We start from the raw sequence: 26809 nt of genomic DNA on the forward strand, positions 1-26809 counted from the left end.
TGTGTGTGTGTGTGTGTGTGTGTGTGTGTGTGTGTGTGTGTGTGTGTGTGTGTGTGTGTGTGTGTGTGTGTGTAATATTGTGTGTGAGAGAGATGAACAGGACCTTCATGCTTAGAGGCAGAAACATGATTAGAATGATACATTTTGTCACAGCTTCTGCAATAAACTTCCAATTTCATTGTCTTCATTACAAGGCTTGACATACCAAATGTGTATTGTATTATATCTTTATTATAGGTGCATTAGGGGGATCAATAAACCTCACGATTGGCTTGATTTTAAATGACATCTCCTATGGTGTGAATCTATCAAACCATGCATCAGCTCATCAACAATTAGCTAAGGAAATGTGGTCCAGTTGTCCAGAGAGCTACAGTAATCTTCTGAAGATGTCGCGGAAACATTACCAATAACAAACTGAGCCTTTGTGAAAATAATTACTTGGAGAGTAAATGTGATGGCACAATTAAAAATAGATAGATAGATAGATTTATATTGATCCCCAAAAATGGCAAATTCCAGCGTTAATGTACAAAGAGAAATAGTATAAATTGATCATACACGATACAGATTTTCCCATATAGCCTTGTGTCAAAATAAATCCCTTGTTTATTTTCAAGGGCTTTTTCTTTTTGAAAATACAAATCTTATTTTCAAATTTTTACAACAGATTATTTACTTCAATGGATTTATTACTTTTATTACCACACTCCCAGCGTAAAGCCCAAGATCTTAGATAGTCTCAAATAGAAATGCTCTTATTGTACAACATTGAAAACACAATCCTTTTTTTCATTATTCATTTCAATTTTATTTATAGTATAAATCATAACAATAGTTATTTCTATATATAGTTATATCTGTACTATATGAAGAGCTGATTCCGTCTAAAAGCATGCCACTCAGCGTGTTATTCCTGTACAATGAAAGATTGATTGTATTCAAGGAGGGAGGGAAGGAGAAATGTTATGAATGACATAATTTAATGAACATTATGGTTAAATAGGCCATTTTTCAATTGTATGTATTTTTTAAGAGCAACAAGGCCAATGTAATGATATTTTGTTAGGTAAACCGCTAAAACGTACTTGCTGGGAAGTCAAATTAGGCCAAATCATCATAATGGGTAGTATTGCTTCTGACACATAAATAGAGGAAGGAAGTAAGTGGTAAATCTCTGAACGCTGGCTCTCCTGCTCCAGTGCATCGGTCTAACGGAGGGACTGCATGTATTTGGATGACACTGGAGTGCACCTGGACACGGATCACTGAACTATTAATTAAAGTACACATGTGAAATTCATTCACAGTTGAAGTTCCAAATGCCGTAGCACACATGTTTATTAGATTTATTGTTTCATCTTTCATAGAAACAGACCACACTAACTGATAGCAGCTTGTTAATGTGCACCATGGCATCATTTTGCAAGTAAAGTGAAAGCTGAATAACACAGAATTGTTATTTTGCTGATACATTAAGAGCAATATTTTTTGTCTTGTCAGTTAAATTAAAATAAAAAAGTAAATTATACTTATTTAAAAGTAAAGTAAACTTGTTTTTCCCATTGCCAACACACTTGGAATCAAAATATTACCCTACGGATAGAACCAGCAAGGTGTTTTACTTGTTGGTCAGACAGCGCAGCACATCTCTTTGGTGCTGGAAGTTCAGTCTAACTAACCTTCTGACACTGTAAAAGGTGGCTGAACGCTTCTCTTTCCCTTTGATTAGAAAGGTGAGCAGTCTGCACTGAATGTTGAAATACTCATTGGGAAATGAACACCTTATCTCTTTGAAGTATTTCATGTTGGGAGGACGCAAAAGGCCAAAGAGTGAGAAGAAACCTGTCAGACATAACATTTCTGTCATGTTTATTTAATTATTTCCTTTTCAAGTCTTTTTTCTTTTTTTAAATTGAAAGTCAGTGAATGCTAAAATGACATTTCCATTTGAAATATCTGTTAAAAAAGATTAACTTTCAAAGGTGAAAACTTTGGATCAGGTGAACACATCAAATGTGTGTTATGAGCATGCATGCACGTGGACACAAACTCAAGTATTAATCATAAACGGTCTTGCATCAATGCTGAGGAATACTTTTCTCTACTCACTCACCCTGAAAAAATCTATAGGTCCTGTGGTAATTACTCAAAACATATGAATGATCTTAGTGTTTAAACATCAGTAACTGGGCCCAGGTATGTCTGGGTCTGCAGGTCTGCACAGTTCTGCTTTGTTCTGTACTCCTTTGTTCATTAAAGAAATAAATAGACACATGGCAGAGCAGAAACCAGGCCAGTGAAGATCAGCTACAGAAGTTCTTCATAAGCTGTGTTCTCATTTTGGCGGTTTTATTCACTGCAATACAATGGCTAAAAGAGTCATTTGGGGTTATCAAAAATTTCCACATCACATTTAACAATAGAAAATAGCTATTTAATGAGGTCTATATTGGCCATTACTTGGTAATAGTCATTAAGTTTGAAGAAAACGAAAGTGTGCGTGCGTGCGTGCGTGCGTGCGTGCGTGCGTAAAGAAAAGTGCTTTCCAAAGAATAATAATGAAGACGTGTACTGCATATGCTCCTATGTATACAATGGGTTAAATGCTGAGGACACATTTAGTTTTTCTGTCTATTAAATTTCTTTTCAATGACATCAAAGCCACCTTTAACCTTTTCTTCTTCAAATATTTTTTGCAATAACTTTTTGTGTAAATCAAAAAAACTTATTTCACAATTCAGCAGCTCGACTTTTACCCAGAGATAAGAGCAGAGAGCATTTAATTAGGTTTTCAGAGGGGGCATAAACTCACACAAATGACTCCACAGTGCAAATCAAAAAAGAATGTTACATGGTTATCACACATTCTGGCATAACTGAATTTGAAAACATAGCTTTCTGTTTGTTTTGCAGCTTATGATTATAGGAATAATTTGAATAAGGAGGAACTCCTTTTAATTAATGATTATTCCTTTTAATGCTTTTGATTTGTGGTACGTCAGTGCCGCTGTGTTGTTGATCAAATCAAACACACAAACAGTTGTTATGGGAGCAGGAGGACTGATTACGTTAGGATGTCTTTGATTCCTGAAGCACAGTATTTAAAACCTTGATGACAAGAAAGCTGTTTTTATTGTAGAAAATGCTGCTGCTGTAATAAGGAAATTTCCCCGCTGTGGGATGAATAAAGTAAAATCTAATCTAATCTAATCTAATCTTTTGAACAGCTAGCTTCACAATTTTGCCACTCAATCATCATCAGTGATGATGGCAATCACCAAGAGGCACATGCACACCCATGAATTATTCACAAGGGCTGACTATTAATAACTGACCGTTAGAAAAACTCTTTCCTGAACAGCGATTGTACAGTCAGAGTTTAGCAGCTGTGACTTTGTGTGTGTGTGTGTGTGTGTGTGTGTGTGTGTGTGGTATTACCAGTGGGGTGGTACTGTAGTAATATACAGTACAAGTAGGCCTACAAGCTTATAGAAAGAATCAATGAAATGCCTTCTACTCCACTGTGCTCTACTCTACCCCTCCTGTGTACACGAGCCTGACCTTAATGCACATCGTAGCCACATTGCTAACAGTTATGAAACATTTGGGATGATAATATTTGGTATTTTGCTTATCAGTTGGCTCTGAAGCAGTGGCGCAGTGGTGCTTGTGTACGTCTGTGTTTGGGTCGGAGCCCTGAGGGCAAAGGGAATTGAGGGTAGAAGGAGCCCTGAGGGGATGCTAATTTCACATCTCTCTAGCTTTTCAACATTACTAACCCTGCCTTTACGCATGAAGAATGACTAAAACAGCTCTGTCTGCTCTAACAGAACCTGCTAACAATGTTGCCATTTTTGCAAATTGGAGAGATTGAGGAGCATCTACAGAGATGGGAAGAAACAAAGTAGCTACAAATGCACTCAAGTAGATTTTTCTGATATTTTTACCTTACTTTACTATTTATTTTTACAGTTACTTTTTACATTTACTCCTTACATTTTAAAACAAAAATCGGTACTTTCTTCTCCTTACATTTTACAAAATTGGCTCTTTACTTTAGCTTTGTACAAAAGGTCCTCGATCAGGTGTGATTGTGAGTGCATGTCGGGGAACAGCGCGGACACGCGCTTCACACCGCGAGCAGGCGTGCACGGTACACAGAGAAAATAGTGAGAGAAAAGAAAAAGACTAGCTGTCTGGAGTATAATCACTCAAGATCGTGTGCGTCTTTGAGAACTGTCGTATAACTTACGTTGTCAGTTCATTTAAGCCATTCATTTAAGTCGTTGTATCGGTAAATAGTTCTAACAAATTTAAAAGTTGTTTGTGTTCTTCACCCGTTGCCTAGGTTACACCTGTTACCCAGGTCCCACCTGTTACCTAGGTTGCACCTGGCTGTTCATTCGATGTAATGGCGATTGTTGAACGCCCTTGATCATTAAGATAATGTAATCAATGGTGGGGTTTTTTGTTGTTATTTACTAGCATATATGATTCCTATGTATTGTGTATGGTAGGCTTTACAATGCTATTTATTTCTTTTATTACCACACAAACAGCCATAGCAGAGCTACCCCCCTCCATTTACTGATGCTTGATTGTAATAAAGCATCAACAGAGAGTTGTCTCTGTCCGTGTGTTAGCAGACACACCTGGGCCGAAGTTGTAAAACAGAATCAGCTTTAAATGCAGTCCTCATCTAGTCCTCACTAAGTTTAAAACAATTTCCCTGGAGTTAATTACTATTTTTGCGTCATCAATACCAAATTGAATCTAATTGAATGGGAATATGAACAGACTTCTCACAAAATATCACAACTGGAATCATTTCCTGCTATACAATCAGAATATTATTAACCTGGAGTCCCAGTTTCTGTCACAATAAATAAGCTCGATGTTTTAGGCGGCAGACAGCCAGGTACATTTTCAAGCCTCTACTTTGTTATTTTTAATTGAGTAAAGTAGTTAAATCAGTGTGTCTTCTTTTACCACCGTATATTTTAAAACAATTATCTGTACTTCTACGTGAGTACAGGAAGTGAGTACTTTTGGCATCTCTAGGTTTCTATCACCTAGCTCCCCGGACAGATTGTGGAGCTCCTATGTCTTTATTTTAACTGAGGCCAGCTGGAAGCTTGGGGACAGGAGAGACTTGAGATGTCGATGGTGTTGCCTCTGAAGCCTTCAGCATTCCTGTCTTGAGCTCTTCTTCCGCTGTGATTATGAGGTTGAAGTGCTGGCAAGTGTCGGTTAAGGACTATTGCATACGATGTTAGCGGCACAAGATTTTACATCACGCATTAAGGTTTTCCTGGGAGGACAGAAAGACTGGCGAGTCTATGCGATGCCTACCTACTTTGCAGTCTCTGAGCTCAGTTTCCCCCGAGGTCCACATCTGTTTGGCTTGATTGAAATTCTGACAGCACAATCTGAGTACCTGCCTGGTCATAACTGCTTCAGGCAAGATGCTGCTTCAGGAACCTTAATATAGCAAAATATGCACACACACAAAAAAGCCTCATGGGTGGGAAAGGTAACCATTTCCCACACGAATGAAGATTGCAGATTTAGAACGTCTGGTGGTCTACTCCTGCAGTGTCTCCCTCTGATAAGAATCCCATTTCATAATTTCTTGCCAGTAGGATAAAATGTAGATGCCAGCTGAAATTAAGGAGTAAAATTGTCTGGGAGAGGAGACCAGTTTGCTAAGGACTAGTGATTTCCTAAGAAATCACAACCTAATGCAGTATATATAGATAGATTGTGTCAATACAGTCAATGACCAGAAAAGAAGAAACCCTGTTAGAAAGTAATGTCGTACAATGAGTCAGTTAACGGTAAGTTTCAAAAACTGGCAACTGGCTCTAGCTCCATATTTTGCGTACAGATATTAGAGTTGTACTGATCTTCTTTTCTAACTCTGTGTAAAAAAACTAATCATTAAAGGGAAACATTTTATATATCTTTAAACAGCTTGCACTGCCTGCACTGCAGTGACACAAAGCTGGTTGAAAATTAGCAAAGTTTCCCTTAGTCATCTTTTTTTAAGATTATTTTTTTGGGCTTTATTATATATATTTAGTTTTATTAGATAGTATATAAGACAGAAAAGAGGGGAGAGAGAGAGGGGATGACACCGGCAAAGGGCTGCGGGTTGCATTTGAACCGCAGAAGTCAGCCAACATGGGGTGCTTGCTCTACCCTGTGCGTGCTGCGAAGCGATTGCATCTCTGCTGCAGGCAATATTTTTTGCCGACTGTATGTGTGCTGCAGGTGACTAAAGTCTAATACCACTGCAACAGTGTGATAAACTGTGATAAGCACAGCATAGATAAACAAATGCTGCACAAGCCCCCGGGGTCTGTTCTTTGCTCTTTTGTAGAAGTTTCCCAGAGTGTAATTGTTTGAGAAAGTTAAATTGTGTTATCTTTTCAGATGAGAAAGAGAAGGTGTGGAGACTAGTAATTGCAGAAATGAGTTGAGGGGAGTAATGAGAGGTAAGACAGGAAAAGAAGGGATTCTATGAAAGTGTAAGGAGGAAATAGGCAAAGGGAACACAGGATCAGAAACTCTTTCAAAGAAGTTACTTTCACACACACACACAAACACACACACACACACACACACACACACACAGATTTAGTCTCGCAATAAGTCAGTTTGCTCGCCTGCCTCTGCTGGCAGACAGCGCTGAATGCAGCCTGCAAACACTGGAATACAAATCATGTTGAACTGTTTCAACATCAGTGAGTCAGTTTGATTCATAATTTAGGTGTCTGAGCATTCTTCTTTTAGATAATATTTTATTAATAGAGCATGCAACCTTAGTAAAGAAGTCAACACTTTACAAATATATCCAAGATGTGTATTAATGGTTAGCATATTGTGTACAGTGCATCACTATAAAGGGATAGTTTGGAAATTTTGAAGTGGGGTTGTATATACTTTAAGACTATTTTTTTACCGGGCTTTTCCTTTTATTATAGTGAATAGACCTGAAAGGGAGAGAGAGATGGGGGATGACATGCAGCAAAGAGCCGTAGATTGGATTCAACTGCAGGCCCCTGCAGGACTCATGGGGCGAACGCGCTTACTACGTGCGCTAGAGGCTTGAGGTATACTTACTCATAGTCAGTGTAATACCTAAAGAAGATGGCAGTCGGCACGCCCTCAGTTTGGTGGAGCAGGAAGGAGTACCCACATGGAAGCTAAGCAATGCTTCTGCTAGGGACAGGGCCACACAGTAACACATATTTCAGCCCCTTCAAAAAAAACTCAACCTTTAATTGTGTTATGTTTAGAATATTTTCACCACTTGAACTTCTTCAGACAGCCCTTTCTGCCATTACACTTTATTCTGTTAACTATCTTACTAAAATGCTTTTTGACCACTTGATCATGCTCTGGGGTCAAGGTTGTGATGATAGGGCCCCATTTTGTTTGTATTTCATGCTTTAACTCACATCTACATGCATGTGTTCACAGATTGCATAATATGCATTCCCCGCAACGGTTTCACATTATTCCACTGAAAGTTGGTGGCAGTAACCTTTCAAGAAATGTCCCACATGCAAACTTTTTATGAGGAAGAAAAAGCATGTAAGCTGGCAATTGGGTCTTAAACCTAGATTTATAATCATCAAGACAGTGGAAGTCATACAGAATCGCTTCTGTAAGACCTGCTGTCTTCCTCAAACCTTAAACTTCTTGGGAGTTTGTACTGAAGTTTCAACTTACTCTAGCTCCCAATATGTATTGCTTCACAACTCACCACAGGGTTTATTATACCTGAGGTCTGAAGTAATTTCTTGCTAGAGTTAAGATTTCTTTTTTCTTTTTACCCTATAGGAGCAGTAACTTATATTGCTTTTTTGGCACATGCCCAAAATTGCCTTTCTGTGCTTGTACAGTATCTCTAAAGTTTTTGTCTTCTTTATTTCTCAGAAGATTTAAAGAGGTTAATAAAGTTTAGTGCAGAGGAGCACACATATAAAGTATTTGTTTATAATGGTGTACCATTCGAAACTACTAAAAATCTACAGGGGTTTTAATACAAAAGAATTGTAATATTTGCAATAATGATTTAGTGTTTTGCGACACTGTTTATGTCAGGGAAACATGTAAGTGAGTTTCCAGCCATCATCACGCAAGTTGGTCCTCCAAAGCCATGACAGCCAGCCTCTAATTAACCATGTTCTGTGACATGACTATGTGCCCCTGTAGAACGTGTGGTAAAAACCTTATTTCAAACCAGTCCATCAAAAGCGGCCAGTGCACCGAAACTTCAGTGCTGTCAGTGAAAGAAACCCTCATGTCAGCGATAACTGGGCAATAAAACAATTTTTACAGGTCATTAAAGTGCTCATATTATGCTTTTGAAGCATGAATTCTTTTTTTTTTTACAGGTCAAGTAGTATAATGTATTACTTTTTTGGCTGCTTGACAGATTCTTTCGTCCCCAGTGTTTTTCTCCAACGACTTATGAACTTTTGCATTAATTTTAACCCATCAGGGATTTATTTTCTCGCTGGCAGTAAAAGACAGCCTTGAAGACACCCACTAGCCCAGCAATATTAAAAAGAAGTTCACCTCCAAATCCAAAATACATATTTTTCCTCTTAACTGTTGTGCTATGTATCAATGTATGTAATCAATTTCTAACAATATGACGGAACTAAATAGTACTTGTGGTGCTCAAGAAATACATTTGAAACAATGTCTCCTTTAGAAATCATAACCAAGTCTCCTAAAATAATTGACAACAGACCTGGTTCTGAGCAGTTTCCTACAGAAAGAAAGAAAATAAAAGGCAGACATCTCTACAGCCAATATCTCAAAATAAATATATAACATATCAATAAATGGAAATATGAATATGTGACATAGTCAATATAGTTAAGTAAAAAGGTTTGTAGTAGGAATTTATTCATTTATGTCACTGAGTTTTGTTTAACAAGTACTTATGTATTTATTTATTTAAAGAGACTTTCTTATTTCCATTTTTTATACTCAAATTAAGGGGCCGTGGCAATCTCTGGCTGGCTTGGCAGCTGGAAAAAAACTGAAAGTCCATCTCCTGAGCTGGTATCCACTCTCTTCGTGGTGAAGTTGTCTATCGGCAGAGGAGAGAGATGGAAAGTCAGAGCTAGTTGCCGTGGTCTGAATCGGTGAGATAACCACGCCTCTTCATTTGAAGATAAGAGTAAATGTAACATCATGTCTCAGATTTACTGCAGGTCCAGTTGACTCCAGTGTCTCAGCTATTGACCTCCTCTCCTGGCTGTTGTCCCTATACTGTCACGTCTTTCCATTCCCCACTTGCTCTTCCTATACCTCCAGTCCCTCATCTCTCCTTCCAATCCACTTTCTTATCTCTCTACCGTGCCTCCTCTTCCTTCAATTTCTTGACTATATGGCCCCACTACTACTAGAGTGGGTTGGCATTCCCAATACTGCTGTTTTTGTCTCTTCTACTTATTGTTGATACTAATTACAACATATGATTTGCAAGTAGGGACATAGTGTTTCATATTTTTGTAAATCAGGTCTTAATCATCAAGAAATTCATTTTTAATGTCCCAAAAATAGCTAGCAACACAACACCACGATCATTAAAACATTTTCTCTGAAGTGAGTGTTCTCTGCTGGCTATTTGTCTATCAAAAATTAATAACAGGAAATGCAATTGGATATAATGGAGCCTAGTGGGATGCATTTTTGCAGTAGAAACACGATTGATAATAAGGAAATAATACAAATAAGGTGGGACCCATGTGCATCATCTCAACCCAACATCACAGCCAACATGAAAGCCTCCTTATAATAATGCACTATTACTTTTCAAGTTCATGGAACCATCCTGTGTTTTCTTATCCTGCAGCTGTGGAGTAATAACATCACACTCCTAGTAGTCTTTCTTCATCTACGCCACTATTGAACATCTGACATATGCACCTGTTCTGTTCAATATGTCTGTGTATGCATGTATATCGGCACTTCCAAAAATCCAATTACATCCATGAGTGGAGGTTGGCGAAGGGAACATGCACATAATGTCATTCATTGGCCCAATAACAACCCGGCTCTCTAAACTTTTTAACGCTGATGCTCACACGATCACTCCCCACTATGTCAAATAATAGGACATGCACCACAGCAACTCACTATACTTACTTACATAATGTAATGTTTAAAGGGAAATTAATTTCAGTATAAGTTGTAAAATGGTTTGCAAGAAGGAGGTTTGGACACCATGTACTAAAACAAGGCAATGAGTAGTTAAGAAGGTGAAGTTTAGAGCTCAAGTTGGAGTTCATTAGTTTCAAAAGAATAGATAATTCTATCATTAACTACAAGTACTAAATACTGCTACTGCGCAGCATCAAGCAGCAGAGACAATGTTAGTCTGCTTATTAAAGCATCTCCCTGTCACCTTGTTCCCTTTTTCCTCTCCATTGCACACTGAAGGTTTGTGTCTGTGCTACCTGCTCAGCTCCGAGCTTAGGTTCCAACTCATAACAACAACCTAGATAGCAAGCACAAAAAACAGACAGTCTAGGGGAAAACATATACTTTCCTTAAAAAAGAAAAAAAGAGACAGAGAGAAATCAAATTCTATAAAGCAAAGACAATAGACGCATATATATAAGCGGATATGCTGGAGGATTTCTTTTCCAGACGGCACAAGATACAGTCTTATCTGCTCCGCTTCACTTCCTTGGCAGCTCTCCTGCTTTTGCTTTATCTCTCTTTCCTGTTTATTTATCCTTTTCTGTTTGGTGAAAACCACAATAATTCTTCTGGGGGATTCCTGTGAGCCCTCTGCTTTATTGCCCCAAACAACTGGAATCACAGACATTAATAATTTACCCAGGGACTGAGTGATGATACTGTACACACAAATGCACCACCAAGATGAATGGAGAGCCTACTGGGTCTCTCAGTAGTAAGCAGAGGTCCCTTTGGATCCAGCGGTACAGCAGGATGTGTGTGTTCCATGTTCCAAATGTATTGTTTTTAAAAGTTTGATGTTTTATCAACCCAATGACATTTTTCATTATTAGGATTCAACCCATTTCAATAAACAAATGAGTATGTGCTCATTTAGATCACATTGGAAAACATTTATGAACCATGAACTACATAGCGGCTGGTGTTGTGTTTATATGAATGACCACAGTGGTCAATTGATATGTCAGCTACAAGGACCAATTTAATTGACACATGCAAGATCTGACCTCTATTTTTTTTTATAGGGATCAATATCTCATATTGTTGGAATTTACAAACAGCCTAATTGATTCGGATCGATCTGTCACCACACGCACACACCATTAGAGCTTCTGGAATAGGAAGACAACAACTTATAAAGCCATAACAGTGATTTTTATTACTGTTTAATATGCAGATTACTATTTCTGTTGCCTATTTTAGTCTATAAAACTAGTAAAAAGTACCAATCATAAGTTCCCCGAGACCGAGGTGGCATCTTCAATTGCATGTTGTGTCTGAACACCAAAAGAGAGGGGCTGAAATCAACAAACATCAGTTTAGGTCACAGTAGTGGAAAGGCTCCAGGTATGGCACCTTTGTTCTGTGAGTTAGATACTATTACAAATATTGGATCATTTTGTTGCTACTGACTTTGATATTCATTTGACTTTTTATTGAGCTCCACCAGAGGGTCAAATGTTTTACTTATCCAGTAAAATTTTGTATACAGTATCAACTTTATAGATTGTCAAAACAAATTGGTCCAGATGTTCCTGATTCCAATGAATGCCACTGACTTGTCATTAAGGTACAGGCATTGATTTTCTTCACAGGAACAATTGTTCTCACTGATCTCTTATGTATTCATCTAGCATCACCATCACGTCAAAATTTGAACCTGTCCAATACTTTCCTGCCAAACTAATAACATTCCCACTGTCCTCAGCTGTTTGTTGCGTTTAGTTCTAATTAGCAAAGATTAGCATGCTTATCATCCTAACACATCAGCATGTTAATATTGTCATTGCATTAGCTTTTACTGGAACTCAAAGTGATGCTAATCTTAAGGACAAGCTCCAGTAGCCTGGTTATAGACTCTTAGCTTGGTGAATCGAAACAAGTAACAAATTAATCTCTTAGATGGTTGTCCATTAATTGATTGTTTTAGCACATTAAGCATTATACATTTGATGACTAATATAAACACAGATTTCAGTTCTAGAGGCTTGCTGTGGTTCTTGTTAATTCTTCATGGACCAAAACACTTCAGTGTCCATTTTAAAATGCTTTCAAGCTGATGAATGCAGTATTTGTCTTATTTCACTAATTAGCTTTTATACATTTGAGCATCTTGGAACATGTTAACAAAAGTGACAGAAAAAAATATTAATAAAAAGGAGAAAACAGGTACAAAATAATTATTTAATAAAAAATACATTATTAAATTCGGCAGCATGAACGTCTCTTGAACATTTCCATCAACCTAGGAGGAGAGAAACAATGAAATCCAACTGTACAGTAGGCATTTAAAATAAAACATTCTGGGAAGCAAATACATACAAATGAGGAAGAAATGGCAAGTTGGGATTTAAGGAATAAACAGCAAAAACAATATGAAGGACTTAAAATAGAAGATCAGTTTCTGAAGAAACTGATCTGGCAAACAAAGACTAAAATGAACAGAGTTTTCTAACAGAGTTTCAACACCACAACGGGAGCATGTTGCTTTAGGTTGATCATAACACCACAAGGTTCATTTCAGTCCTTCAATAAAAGTACAGCAGCTTGGTATGAAGACAAAACAACACATGGAAAGACCATGAAGGCAACCATCACATAACGCTGTCCTAACGCAAGAGGAAAACTGAATCACCAAAAACTTGTTACTGAAAACTATTTACTGTGCATTCATTTACTAGTATACATAAAAACAGAGATTAAAGCTCCTTTCACACAATTGAATGGCACTAATGGATGGACAGACTGGGAGGTTATAGGTTCTGCAGCAGCCTTACTGCACACAGAGGAAAGCTTTTACTGGAGGTTATCATCCAATTTCAGTCATGTACTGTATATCAATTTCACAGGCAGGTAGCAGGCTTGTTGTGGTTTCATATTAGTTTTTGTTTAGAGGCCATTTGAAATTCATGCCCAAACAGATTGTGCTGAGAGATCTGTCACATATGTTTTTTGTGGGAAACCTTTTTATGGAGCAAAGTCAGTGTCTAATTGTGGACAATCATTTAAATGTAAAAAGTTGGGTACCAGTTGGCAAATGTGTCATTGTTTTTCTTCTGTAGCACTGAAGAATCATGTGTGTGTTGACCATAAATTGCTGCCTCTAAACTATTTTTCTTTTGACATTTGGTTGACATAATCAAATCAAAGCATATGGAATGCCTTTTATTTCTCTTACTTTTCGTTGAGACCTCACATATTAAGTGCATCTGGAATAAAACAGGTGAATAGAAGCCAGACAGGCCCAAAAGTATTCTATATTCATTGCAGAGGGATCACACTCACTGTTCACACAGAGACTTACACGTCCTCCCAGTTTTAAATTATTGCCCCAAAGCTGCTGACAAAAATATCACAGTTGCGGTATTGAGTGAATATTATGGGACAGGATCTGTGCCTTGGGGTACATTTCACGTCCGTGCTGTTAATAGCTGCCAACATAGTCTGCAGAAAATACCCAGCTGGCAGGAGTTTTCAGCTGATGCTCAGGAGTTTGGGCAAAGTGCTTAGAAGGAAGAAATAAGGAAATCTAGACTGTGGAAAGTTTCCACTGACTGTGTGGCCTTTTGATCTTAAGCCACATGCCACAATAGTCTAAGACAGTTCAACTCAGGGAGAGACACGTTGAAATAATTTATAAAATGGCCCGCCCAGTAATATACATAACAGTCTTCTCTTGTCTATGAGCATCGTGTTCAAATTAAATATATTAAAACAATACAATAATATGTGGTTAACAAACACATAAATGTCTCTTTATAAAGGATATATTTCTAATACCCTTTGAATATATATTAGGCAGTTTTGTAAGTCTTAAAAGAAGTGAATCTTGGAAAAAGCTGCTTCCCTAATCTTCTATTGCCATTAATTCTTCAGATTCAGGGGCTGGTTTCACCGTTGTCTCTTGTGCAGCACTGTGTCAATACTAAATGTATTATACAAACGATTGACAAGATAAGCTTTTCTTTTTATAGTAGAGAGGTCTAAATGTTCATTTTGCAGCAGTCTGCTCATTTTTCCTTGATGCCACAGTCTTTCAACAGCAAACAATTTTCATAACCGTATCCCCTCTTAGCAACTGTAAACAGTTTATATCATTACAAATAAGGATTAGTTTTGTTTTTGTTGAGTGTGGTAGAGGTAAATTCTGTATATACTATACAGTATTTCGGTTCTATTATGATATTGTTCACTAAGTGAGATACCAGCTTTCAGTCAAACGGTAAGAGTTCTTTGCGATATTCCGACAACATACAATTGTCTCATGGCGATATATGGTGTCACTTTCAAACTGGCTATTTAATGACAACGAGAAAAGACGGATAAAGTATCTCTCAGCAGCTGGTCAACAGTGTAATTGCGGCAGTGAGGAAACCAGTAAGATCTGACAGTGTGGTAGCACCCAGGATCTGTGACATTTCAGGTTCACCACATGAAATTAAACTCACAAAGTACAGTGCTGTTTCTGTGTCCCACAACTTGGAAAAGGTGGGAGAGGGCAATCTACCATTTCTTAATAAGTGCAACAATCCCATATCTTTCAGACCAAAATGCAAATAACCCAAAGTCTTCTATTTTTTCCACCCAGGTGTAATTCCTTTGTCCATGTCAAGTATGGAAAGAGCCATAATACAGTTTGGTATTTTGTGCTATTTCAGTAAAAATGTGCTTGATTTGTCTTTAGTCAGAATGAAAACAGTCTTCTGATTGGAGGCGTGTCTAGGGTCAGGAACAGATTCACATCCTCTGATGATGTTTTACTGAGGATGAAGGTCTAATCAAGGATCAGCAGCTTGCGATTTATGTCACCATCTGCAAATATAAAGAAGCTTTAGATTAGATTGGGAAAAACATGAGATGAAAAGCAAAATCCTCTTAAATTAATTTGAATGGTGTTTACATTATCTTGCATGAGAGGCTTCCACTTTTAAGGCTTTGAATGTGATATACACATTAAACTGTGCAACGCATTAAACCATTTCAACAATATATTTTTCTATTGAAAAGCTAAACAAAGCAGAAACCTTTCTCAGTCTAGCAGCCAAATGTGATTCTTAGCCTCATTACCACGCACACCATCATTGCATCATACTGCTGCCTGTCTCGCTGCTGTATATGTCTGCTGTTAACTTCTTTAGTCAACTTGAAGTTACTCATATTTGGAGGGTACATTTTCAGCATCTAAGCCCAGCTTGGAAGCAGATTTTAATCATATGTTTTCCATGATTGATTGACTGATTGTATTTATAGATATAAAAGAAAAATAAGATTCCAAGAGATAACATGTAAAGTGTAAACACTTATTTCCAACATGGTCCCTGATGTCATAGACCAAAGACAGATTTTACAAAGTTGACCTCATGCCATTATGTGGGCAGAGGTCACTATCGGCTAAATTCAATTCCCTGAAACGTCGCCCATGACGATTGTGATTGGTTTAAAGAAATGCTAATAAACCAGAGCATGGTATTCTCCCATCCCGGAATGCTGTGCAGCGCTGTGGAGGAAGGTCTGGCAATACGAGACTACTGTCACAATGACAGACAAAAAGCCACAGATGCTAAATTAAATGTCTTTACCAAGTTTTACTTGTAGATTAGAGGCTCTGGGTGCTATGAAGTGACAACGATAAAGTGTTAAATAAGTTTGCGAATGGATAGTCACTGCTGGTCAGTAAACAACCGATACAGCCTCTTAAAGGGTGGATGTGGAAGTCATGACCCAAACAAAGCTACTGAAAACAATACCTCTGTTTTGTTGTGGATCCATAGTTATCTAACATCTGATTGCTGGCCACCTCCAGGTTCCCGTCACACATCTCCAGCAGCTTTAGACACTCTGACCTGCTCCTCAGACCCAAACAGAACAACTGCTCCACCTGCAGAGAGACGGATAACAAACACAAATGAAAACAGTTGTTTAAATAAGCAAGGGGTAGGGAGAGATGGGGAGGAATGAGATTGGACAATAAAGAGGTTCATTCCTGTGTTCCGGACTGTTTTTTGGCAGTTTGCAGATTGTCTGTATCTGCATTTTATTTAACCACTAAAGGTAATTAATTAAAAAGTGTGCTACTTTGGCTCCGTCACAGCTCTGCATCTGTCCCTCTGCCCCTGGAATTCATAAAAAACTTTATTTGTTTGAAAAGTAATACGTCAATAAATATCTTTTTTCAATTTGACCAAAAGAGACAATTATATTGTTAATCACAATTATTTCTTAGACAATTAATGTAATTGTACTGCAAAATTCGGAATTGTAATTGAGCATCGTAAAAATGTTCTAGTCTTAAAACAAGCTAAGTCTCTTTCAAACACATTCAAACATAGTTCTGTATCTTTTAAACTAATAAGGAGAACTGAAGTGTTCCCTTGTGCTCACTGTCATCTAAACACATCTTCCATCCGTCCACAGTGGCCACACATACCAGCAGCTAAGAGGGTGCTGAATACTGCTGCAGACACATCAGTGAGTCCATTTGTATTTATTACAGCAGATTCATATTCTCTGAAGGTACAACAATGCTGTCCTTATCGTATCTTGATGTGAATCAATAAAGTAATAAATGACATTCAGACACTTTGAATGACCTCTTTGCAGTCATATCCTGTGTGAAAAAAAATGTTATTGCAAAAAGAAGGACTCGAGGCCTGACCTGAGCTGCAGTGATCTGGATCTCTGAGGACTCGTCTGAAGCACTGAGGACTCAGCTCTTCTTTTAGTAATTGCATTGCTACATAAACGTCCACTTCACAGGGTCTTTAGTTTGATGGACTAGAACTAGGACATGATTGTGGCCAATAATGTGTTTTGCCAACTCAGGGGCCTTTCCTGTGTGACAGCTGTGTAATATAAAAATAAGGTTTTGGATTAAGTAGTCTTGCATTGCCAGACCTTTCTCGGTGCAGCTGCAAAATAGCCTCGGGAAGGAAGTTTCTGGTGTACGTGTACGTTCAAATGTTGTTTTAGTTGTGCAAAAGAGAACTAAGATTGGACAGAAAGTCAAGCTAGCTGTCTCAATATATAGTTTTTAGTAACTGGCGGCAGTGCATTAAGTTTTTCATAGCGGACTATTAAATGCTCTCACCTTTAGATAATGCACAGCTTTCTGGACATTCCAGTTGTGGTTCTGGAGGGCGGCTTGGCTTTCCTCTATTGTGACACCGTGAACTGCCTCCTGCACCTGAATCACACAACATCAACAGTGTGAGTATCTGCAACATCCAACAACACTCGTATTCGCCTGGCTCTGATTCCTCACTTCCTCATCACTTCATGGATCTCAGTACAACCTTCAATATTTACTCAGGAGCACCTGCAAACACAGCTGGGTCCATTCTAAGAGATGAAACTATCTTTATCAATTCATGTACAGACACCTCCAACTTTCTTCTAGAAAATATGTTTTTATACAATATATAATATATATAAATACATACATTAACTTTTTGGCACTGATTAAAGCTCTTTTGTTTAGTTTAAGCTTTACCTGAAAAAGATGATAATAATTAAAGTGCAGAGATTTAAGCATCACCAGATTCGATGAGGCTATATCAACAGTCCATCTCTTTGCAAACCGATTCATTGATTAAAGGAGTTAAAGTCTGCTACTGTATGTTTCAGAAATTGTTCATTCTTTTACTCAATCTAACAGAACGAAAAACATTTGCACACAATTCTCCCTACAAGCTATGGCCTGAGTAGACAACCAATACACTGTAACTGACCTTCTGTTGTGTTCAGAGCAGTAGAAATGTAATATACTGCACAGCATACTGTTTATATTGAAGTTCACATTCAAAAGCTACATCAACTGTGAGAAACTGCAGGCAAGCCCTGTATAAAACATGTACCGCACTCTATTACATTACATTTAAAGTCAATCTTATTGGATTAAGTTTGAACATTGCACTATTTTAGCTCTGAGCTTTATCCAATAATAATAGAGCCATACTCTCTTATACTAGTGATAAGAAAGTAATACCCAATATTTATCTTAAGAACGGTACTTTTTATCAAATTTACACAAAAGCAATCAAAGTAGCATTAAGGTTGACATAAGGTCAATTACATATTGCATCTAAACTATTAGAGATAAAGTGAGCAAGCTTAGCAATTTAATTACTGAAGCAACCAATAATGCATTTCAGAACATGACATAAATCATAAAATTGTACATGTATTTCAAATGAAAGTTTCAAAAGGCAAACCAAATATATCCGAGCTTACCATTTTGAGCCAGTCAGCTGAGGTCCCTCCTCCATCTGTCCTGATGCAAGAACCAGTGACCACTGCTGCTGTCGGCCCGTCTGAACAGACGCGAGGGAGGCTAACTGATGTCTTCATCCCTGATCGTGGAGCACCCAGACTGCTGTTATTGTTGGAGGAGAAATTAGCCTTCGGCTCGCTCGGCTGGACAAGCCCCTTTGCCTGGAGAGTCTGGCTGCTGACAACCATGGGTCTGACAGTGGCAGTGTTAACTTGCCGTACATGCCTTTCCTCCACACCGCTGGCAGGCAGGCTCTCTGCCTCCCTGAAGAAGCGGTCATAGCGGTCGAGGTATGGGGGCCTCTCGGGCAGTAGGTAATAATGTGTGTTACTGACTTTACGTCCATCACGGACGATGGGGAGGATACAGGGGCCCTTGCTGGCGGTGTCCTTCCCCTGCGCCTGGATCACTTTGGGTGCAGCATATTTAGGATCTGAGGCAAAGCTGTGCGTCGGAGGCATGAGTTTACCTGGAGAGGTGGAGAGGTAGGAGCCAAAGGTGTGTGTGGAAGGGCAGGAGCTAAGAGGAGCCTGCATGGTTGTGGGGCTGACAGAGTAGACTCTCTGCTGGGGGGAGCCTACTACCAGGCCCATGGGGCTGGGAGTCCTGGAGCCCGGCTGGGACAAAAGGTCCCTGGGTGGGATCTGAGGTGGCCGGTTTGGGCCTGAAACATCCTCTGTGGTGTCAGTTGGCGTAGGTGACAGGGAAAGATCCCTTGACCAGCGAGTAGATGTGTAGTCACCCCTCTTTATGGGGCGAGGGGGTATGGGGACACGTGGGGGGATCTGGGGTCTGTCCTCATTGGAGAAGAAGACACTCTGCTGGTGCCCCTCATGGGTATGTGGACTCTGGGAACTCATGGCTGAGCTCTGGGACGGGGAGCTTGACCGTGTGGCACTTCCAGTCGGTACATTTAGTTTCCTCATGCACTCTTGCTGGAGTTCTTGGAAGATCTCTGCCGACAGGGAGAAGGAGGTGGACAGAACCTGGCTCGGCTTGCTGGGAAGAAAAAGGTTGTCCTCCAGGCCTGATCTGTCTGGACCCCTGGAGACAAGAGCCTCATTCTCCCCCTTCTGTCCAGAGATGGGAGCCTGATCTGGGTTATGGACATCACTATGCTTCTCTTCCTGCTGCTGCTCTGAGCTGTTGATGGAGCACACCTTTGACAGAAAGAAGATTTACAACTTTAATAGATTCTGCTGTGGATCAAGGCGATATCAGAACAGGAGATATACACCCCATTTCCAAGACCTTTTGGCATATTGTGAAATGTGCTGTGTCCCCTCCTACCGTACCTCCATATCGTCTTCGTCTTGGGCCACATCGTCATAGGCAGGGGGTGGGGGTAATGGCCGGGCATCCCAGTCCACTACTGGCGTAGGGTGAAGGGGGCGGGGAAGCGATCTGGATGGACTCTGAGATGGAGTCCGGTCCAGAATGTTCTCTGCTTCCAGAGCTAGCTTTGCCAGTAAAGGAATCTGGATTTCAACCACAGGCGAGGGGGATGGTGTGGGTGGGGGGAACTCCTCTCCAAAGTCAATGAGGGACACTTCACTGTTGAGGTTTTGGCCTGAGCCTGAAGTCCGGCCACCCCCCTGTTTGCAAGCAGAAACCCATGCGGCGGGTTTTAGTTTTAAGCCTTTGATGGAACCCGTTTTCCGAAGTGATAACCTCTTTAGTCCCGCCGCAGTCAGATCCTCATCATCGTTTACTGAATCATAGCAAGGCTCTGGAGACAAAAACACACAATACGTTCATTAGTTTACTAAAAAAAACATGTAGAGAGATGACGCCGATGCTATTTATGATCACATCACACCACAAAATACAAGACACACTCCAAAAAAGGTTTAGTCCTATTGTACACAGCAAGGACACCAAACACCTGTTTGGGGGAGACCAGGGTGGAAAGAGGGAGAACAAAGATGTTAACTAAGGAAACAGAAGTAGATGACAGAATCACTGCAAAGACAAAGGAGTGAAACAAAAAAATATGGGCTGTACCTTTGAGGAGTGGTGCTAGGAGGGAACAGAGAGGGCAGGAGCAATGGGTGAGGAGCTGCTGAGAGAAACCAGACTTACTCTTGATTAACAGTGCTGGCTGAGGAGGTCGGGGAGGAGGCTCCTCTGGAATAATAAAAGCAAATACCGCCACCGCAAAAGGAGAAACAGAGAAAAGAATAGACAGCAGCAAAGATAGAAAGATTAGGGGAAAAAAGCAGGAAGCAAACGTCAGATTGCATTTGAACGTTCTGCCAGCAAGTGTTAAAGAAAATTGAAAAACAAGCTGTTTGGTGGCCCGGGCCCACTGCATCTAGGAGTAAACCTCTATATAAGGACGCCCGCTCTACCAACTGAGCCATCCGGGGGCCCAATGTTTAGGTTTGTTTACATGAGATATGGTCATAGTTGTAAAGGTGATTATAATTAATTGTGAAAATACAAGTGTTGTATTTAATCCTGCAGAATATATAATTGACATTTCTGATCAAACAATTACACAACACCGAAAAGTAAACAAGTCTGTCTGGATCAGTGGAGCCAAATAAAGAGTTTGAATTCAGAGATGGTGGATGCTGAATGGTCTTGCAAGGGTGTTTATCCTTGGTAATAGTGGTTGTGTGAGTCTTTATTTTGAGCTCTTTTACTCACTTTTAGCTCGTCCTGGTAGCTGCGTTGGTCGAGCACTGCTGGGGTCTACAGCAAGGACATCAGGAGGATCCATGGGATTACCGAGGTACAAACTGAAGGCAAGAGGGGGACAGACTTAATTACAGTAAATGTCAATATACTAAATCTACCTCACTTTGGTGTTAAACTGTTGCAATAAGTTGGACTTTTTTAATACTGTGCTAGTGCCATCTATTGGTGAGAGTTTATTGTTACATCTCAGTAAACACTAGAATATTACCACCAACTTCCAACATGGGGAATAATTACGATTAATCTTTATACCGGATTTCTGCAGGTTTCACCAAATCAAGTTAAAGGTCCCACGGCATGACAATTTCACTTTATGAAGTTTTTTTAACATCAATATGCGTTCCCCCCGCCTGCCTATGGTCCCCCAGTGGCTAGCAATGGTGATAGGTGTAAACCTATCCCTGGGTGTCCTGCTCTGCCTTTGAGAAAGTGAAAGCTCAGATGGGTCGATCTGGAATCTTGCACCTTATGAGGCTCTAGTGGCTGTAATTCTGCACAAGGCTGAATTTTGGGAAAGAGACTTCAGAAATGGTATTAGGGGACAACTAAGGTCTATATAAGAGCATCCAAAGAGCACCATGTCATGGGACCTTTAAGATTTTTTAAGACCATGGGTACATTGTGGTAATAATTTCAGATGACAGTAAAAGTTAATAAACAGAAGCTGGTAGATAGACAGACAGACAGACAGATACTTACTCCTAACTAAATAATCCCCAAGGGATCCTAGTCCTTCAAAGATTTCAGCGTTTTTTTTAGATTGTTATGGCCCAAAATACCAGATTTTGCGGAATTTTATATACAAAATTTTGGTAAAAGTTGCACTGTTTTGTGTATTTTGTTGTTATTAAAGACAGTGAAAATTGCAAAAAAAAAAAGTTGTGTTTTTGTTGTTGTTGGTATGCTTCTTTAAAAACATAAAGGAAACTTGTTTCTGTGAGAATAACATTACTCTGGGCTGAGTTTTTCTAGTAACCTTATAATAAAGGCTCACATTGTTGCAAATGTTGAAAATAGCTGGTGGATTTAAAACAAAAAATAATTTATTGAGTGAATCAAGTCATTTGTCAGTGGCTTGTTGATCTTTACGTTGTTAGTTAGCTTCCTATTGTGGGCTGGGGCACACATTAATACGGTGTGATAAAGTACTTATTAGACTTTAAGTTATTGCACTTACAATAACCAACGTAGCTGCCCTCAATTTAGGTCATTGTTTAAGTCTCATCTCCGGTTTTGGCTGCCTGCACCTTGTGCGTGTGTGTGCACGTGCGCATGCATGGGTGCGTGCGTGCGCGTCCGCAGCCATAGACCCCTAATATAAAGTCTATGACAGCAGCCCCGTCCGCTGCAGAGAACCAACAGGATTCAAACAGCAGCAACTTTCAGCAACTTTAGAGTAAAAAACGTTACAGCGTACATTATTGTTAAAATGTTGGCAGGACATCTGAAATGTGACGTACGTGTGTTACATCAACCCGTTCTCACAGTACGCCTCAAAGTCACAAATTGATGCAAAGTCTGGCACGTGGGACTACTGGGATTGGTTGAAGTCACGGGAAACTCCGGTAATTGGTCTAATTTGCGGAAAAGTTACGGTGATTGTTCAAAATTGCGAGTCACACCAAATTCAAGGTGACTGGTTGAATTTGCATAAATTGTTTTTCCATCACAACATCGTGAACTCCTAGAGGGCCAGCTTACTCGTCAATCCTGTCAGGGAAGCCCCAGCAGCGATGAGGGTTGGTGTCTCCGTGTCCTGTGTGGATGAAGCTGTTCTTGAGCGGCCGGCTGATGTCATGAGCCGATAAACCCGCTACTGACGTCACCACGTTTCTAGGGAACGGTCCGACCTTAAGGGTCCGCTTGTTTTGACCTCGCCACCAGTAGTTCTCAGCCCTGGAAGACACAGACATACTGAGGGTCATCTGCAGGGCATTACCAAAACAAATGCATACAGGACATTAAATATTTTAATATTTACAAGTCTAATAGACATTTAATATATTTTTGTTAGTGAGCATTAATGAGCCCAGCAACTAGAGGACACTCAGTGATGACGTTGAAAGGTAGGTTTGTTACGTCAAATTCACAGATTTGGAGGTCTTAAACACTTATTAACACCCACCTCCCCTCTATGATAGTGATGACATCACTGAGCTGGATCTGGAGTTTGTCAGGCTCGTCAAAGTCCTGCAGAGCACACATGTCTGTGGGCATGGTCTACAAAACACACACAAAACACCAGAGTTCATTTTAACAAAGCAAACATTTATGAGTTGGTCATATTGTAGGTGGTTCTCACAATCCTTCCAGCTGAGGCCATGTATCAGTTTCTACTTTAAAGTAACTCCACTAGGTGGCGCTAAACGTTAATTTATGCAATGATGAGAACACTAGTCTCTCTACATTGAAGGTGTCAAGATTACCATCAAGTGTCTTTTGCTCAGTGGCTAAAACAAAACCTATTTTATTTAACATCCTGGATAGACACCTTTACCTACCAAAATGATAGTTCTCCTACCTCAAGCAGGAACTCACGCAGGGCGACAAACGTGGGTCTGTCGTCTGGTTTCTGAGCCCAACACTGCAGCACAACATGATAGATATCCTGCGGACAGTCTTCGGGCTTAGGGAGGCGTTCACCTTCTTTATCAATCTTGTGCAGGATCTAGGGTGGTTAAAAGAGGACAATTAAGGAATAAATCAGTCTGGATGTGAATAAATATGAGTACTTTTCTGGTTCTGCCTGTGCTACTTTAGCTTCAAGATGGTTTTGTGTACATACTGAATGTGTTTATTTATTTCTGTGTGTGTTTACCTGGCTCCCATTGAGGCCCAGCCACGGCTCCTGACCATGTGTGAACATTTCCCAGAGAGTGACTCCAAACATCCAAGTGTCTGTAGCATGGGAGAACGTTCTGGTCTTCAGACTCTCTGGGGCGCACCTGCAGCAGGACAGACGTCAAACTTGCACAAACTGTACATGTCCACAGGTAATCCTCACTTTTGGCAGAGAACGTGTTTTTCAATGTGGCTACTCTAACTTTAAAACCAAAATGTGTTTGGAAGCATCATGTACATAAATGAAAACAGTAGAAAGAAAGATGGCTAGCTGCTTGGCCAACACAGAATTTGGCAAAGAGACCCTAAAAAACAGCAAGCATTGTTTTATTATTATTATTAGAATTGCTGGAATGCAACTGTGACCCATCAGATTTCTCTTTAGAAAATGTGTGCAATAAAATAAATTTGATTCCCACTTTAACTTCAATTCATATCCATCCCTGGATTGCATCCAAGTACAGCTTTGGTAATTGTGTTGGTCTTTCTGTCCACTCACCATGCAAAGGGGACCTTTCGATGCTCCTGCATGACATAGTGCTCATGGTCGCTGGGCAGCGCCCTCATCAGGCCAAAGTCACCGATCTTCACTCTGTGAGCTGAGGCCAGCAGGATGTTCCTGAAGAGAGGGTCAAATATGTAACTGCTTTACTTTCATGCATGTCTCCCATTCAGTACTCTATGGCCTACACCCTACATCGCAGGGCAAAGGAATGTTTCAGGAAATTGCTGTTTCCATCCTAAAATCCATTTGATTTTAACTCTGGCTAGAAGTTTAGCTTAGGTAGCTTACTACTGATGCAATCAACACCCTCATAAGTTCAAAGAGGCTCCCAAAGCTCCCAAAATACAGTAGCAAATTTAAAAAATATTTTATTTTTGTATATTTTTAAATTTATTTTTTATCAAGGTTTATACGATATGTTTACCATTTGTTGCGAGGAGAACGAATCATCAACTGCACTTAACCTACACCATGACCTTTAAATCACACTATGATTTTGGTGAATGGATACAACCCGATTAGGAGATGAACAAAACAGATTTATTTAATGGTCTGTACTGAGCAACTTTCAGAATGAAATACATAAAATATAGTCCCTGTGCCAGACAGTTACAGATCTCAGTAGTCAGCATGCGGTGCATCGTGTGAGTAGTGTCCTATTCTGAACGCAGTCCTAAAACACAGACCCATATGGAATACGAATACAATTAACTGTGTGGTAGATTATAACTTAACCTCAAAATGGTCCTGTATTTAAAACCACAGCTTGAGAAATCCTCTTAGTGTTTGGCATACTGCAACAGCCCTGTGTATTCATTACTATTTGATCACAGCTTTAACTGTGAAAATGACTCATTTGTACCAGCCATTAAGATTTTTTTTAAGCACATAGTGTCAACAGTTAGGTAATAATGACTCAATTGGAAAAGACCAAGTAGAAAAGACCACCCATTACAGTCAGCCAACCAGTGACTCATTTTTACTTGTGGGCCAAGTCTCTCTGTAATGGCCTGTAAATTTATGGGTGGAGGAGAAGCAATATAAATAATTCAACATACCAATAAAAAAAAAGAAAAACACGTTTTATAGAGAATGTGAAGCATATACCCCCTTTTGACATTTTTATAGCTACTGAAACTTATTAAAACCCCAATTAAAAAGTTGTCTGCCTCCTACCTGGCTGCCAGGTCCCTGTGGATGAACCGCCTCTGCTCCAGATAGGCCATGCCGCAGGCCACCTGTACAGCATACTGACACAGAGTGTGGATCAACACTGGGCCCTGTAGACAAACACATCGCAAACGCTCCAGCAGAGAACCTAGGGGAGCCAGCTCGGTCACCTTCAGAACACAGAGAGAAGGACAAAGAGAGTGGGTGAAAAGAAGAAGATAGGAACAAATTAAATAGAAGAATAGATGATGTTGTTGAGAAAGAGATGAGAGGAGGGGGTGAGAAAAGGAAGATGAAATACATAGAAGAATGTAATGTGACAAAAACAGAAGAAACTGAACAAAACTTGAAATGTCAGCCCTTAGTTAAGTCCTCTCCCTTCCTGTCTCCCTTTATTTCCTTCATCACCCTCTCCAGTCAGGACAAAGGCCTTGAGATGCTTGACCTGATTTAGACAGACTGTGAGGTCATGAGCAGGCTGAGAGAGTGCCTGAGTGGATTGTGATAAGTGTGTGTGTGCATGTGTGTGTGTGTGTGTGTGTGTGTGTGTGTGTGTGTGTGTGTGTGTGTGTGTGTGTGTGTGTGTGTACACTAGCTGAGCGTACAGGCTGACTGATGCATGTTTATGTTTATCTGTCTGTGGATGTTCCTCCCTGTGTGTGTGCGTTTCTGTGTGTCCACTACCATCTTCATTGGGTGTGTGAGCACCACACCGTAGAGGCGAATGAGGTTCTGGTGGTCTAGGGAGTGCATGGCGTTGACCTCACAGATGAAGTCCTCCAGAGCATCGGGCTGGCTGAGCACATCTGTCTTTAGACACTTCACAGCCACGTTCAGCTGGAAACAAGGACAAAGATTATGTTTAAAATGTATTCTTACTGTTTAGCTTTTTCCCCATTTGCACTGCTCTTATTATGGTATGGTTAAGTATTTCTGTTCAAATTTACACAAACTCATAAAGACTCCTGCTTTGATTTATTCTTACATCAGCACAAAATGCTTTCAAGCTGCACTTTTTATGCAAAAGAACTGTAGTAGTGCGACCATGCCCCAGCTCTTTGACAAACATCTTCAACATACAGTTGTTT

General features: G+C 39.8%; 1 protein-coding gene and 1 long non-coding RNA gene across 8 annotated transcripts in view; one reads left to right on the forward strand and one right to left on the reverse strand.

The window, feature by feature from the left end:
• Positions 1 to 3645: 3645 nt before the first annotated feature.
• Positions 3646 to 15062, forward strand: LOC117954288. The gene is made up of 3 exons (XR_004658788.1): positions 3646 to 3655; positions 10279 to 10289; positions 14957 to 15062. It is a non-coding gene; the product is annotated as an uncharacterized LOC117954288 (long non-coding RNA).
• The window catches only part of tnk2b (tyrosine kinase, non-receptor, 2b), a 52454-nt gene continuing 38932 nt past the window's right edge, over positions 13288 to 26809 (reverse strand). For 4 of the 7 annotated variants that reach the window (XM_034887949.1, XM_034887950.1, XM_034887946.1 and 1 more), the window contains 14 exons: positions 26406 to 26558; positions 25728 to 25891; positions 24546 to 24665; positions 24024 to 24150; positions 23727 to 23873; positions 23331 to 23425; positions 22907 to 23101; positions 21155 to 21246; positions 20507 to 20629; positions 19798 to 20231; positions 18463 to 19662; positions 17321 to 17416; positions 15981 to 16111; positions 13288 to 15045 (listed from right to left, as the gene is read on the reverse strand). In XM_034887949.1, the coding sequence (XP_034743840.1) occupies positions 15039 to 15045; positions 15981 to 16111; positions 17321 to 17416; positions 18463 to 19662; positions 19798 to 20231; positions 20507 to 20629; positions 21155 to 21246; positions 22907 to 23101; positions 23331 to 23425; positions 23727 to 23873; positions 24024 to 24150; positions 24546 to 24665; positions 25728 to 25891; positions 26406 to 26558 (3084 nt within the window). In that variant the 3' untranslated portion in view covers positions 13288 to 15038. The remainder of the gene's footprint in view (positions 15046 to 15980; positions 16112 to 17320; positions 17417 to 18462; positions 19663 to 19797; positions 20232 to 20506; positions 20630 to 21154; positions 21247 to 22906; positions 23102 to 23330; positions 23426 to 23726; positions 23874 to 24023; positions 24151 to 24545; positions 24666 to 25727; positions 25892 to 26405; positions 26559 to 26809) is intronic. The other 3 variants (XM_034887951.1, XM_034887952.1, XM_034887948.1) reach the window with 2 other exon arrangements.

Source organism: Etheostoma cragini, chromosome 12, assembly GCF_013103735.1.
Source record: "Etheostoma cragini isolate CJK2018 chromosome 12, CSU_Ecrag_1.0, whole genome shotgun sequence".
NCBI lineage: Eukaryota > Metazoa > Chordata > Actinopteri > Perciformes > Percidae > Etheostoma > Etheostoma cragini.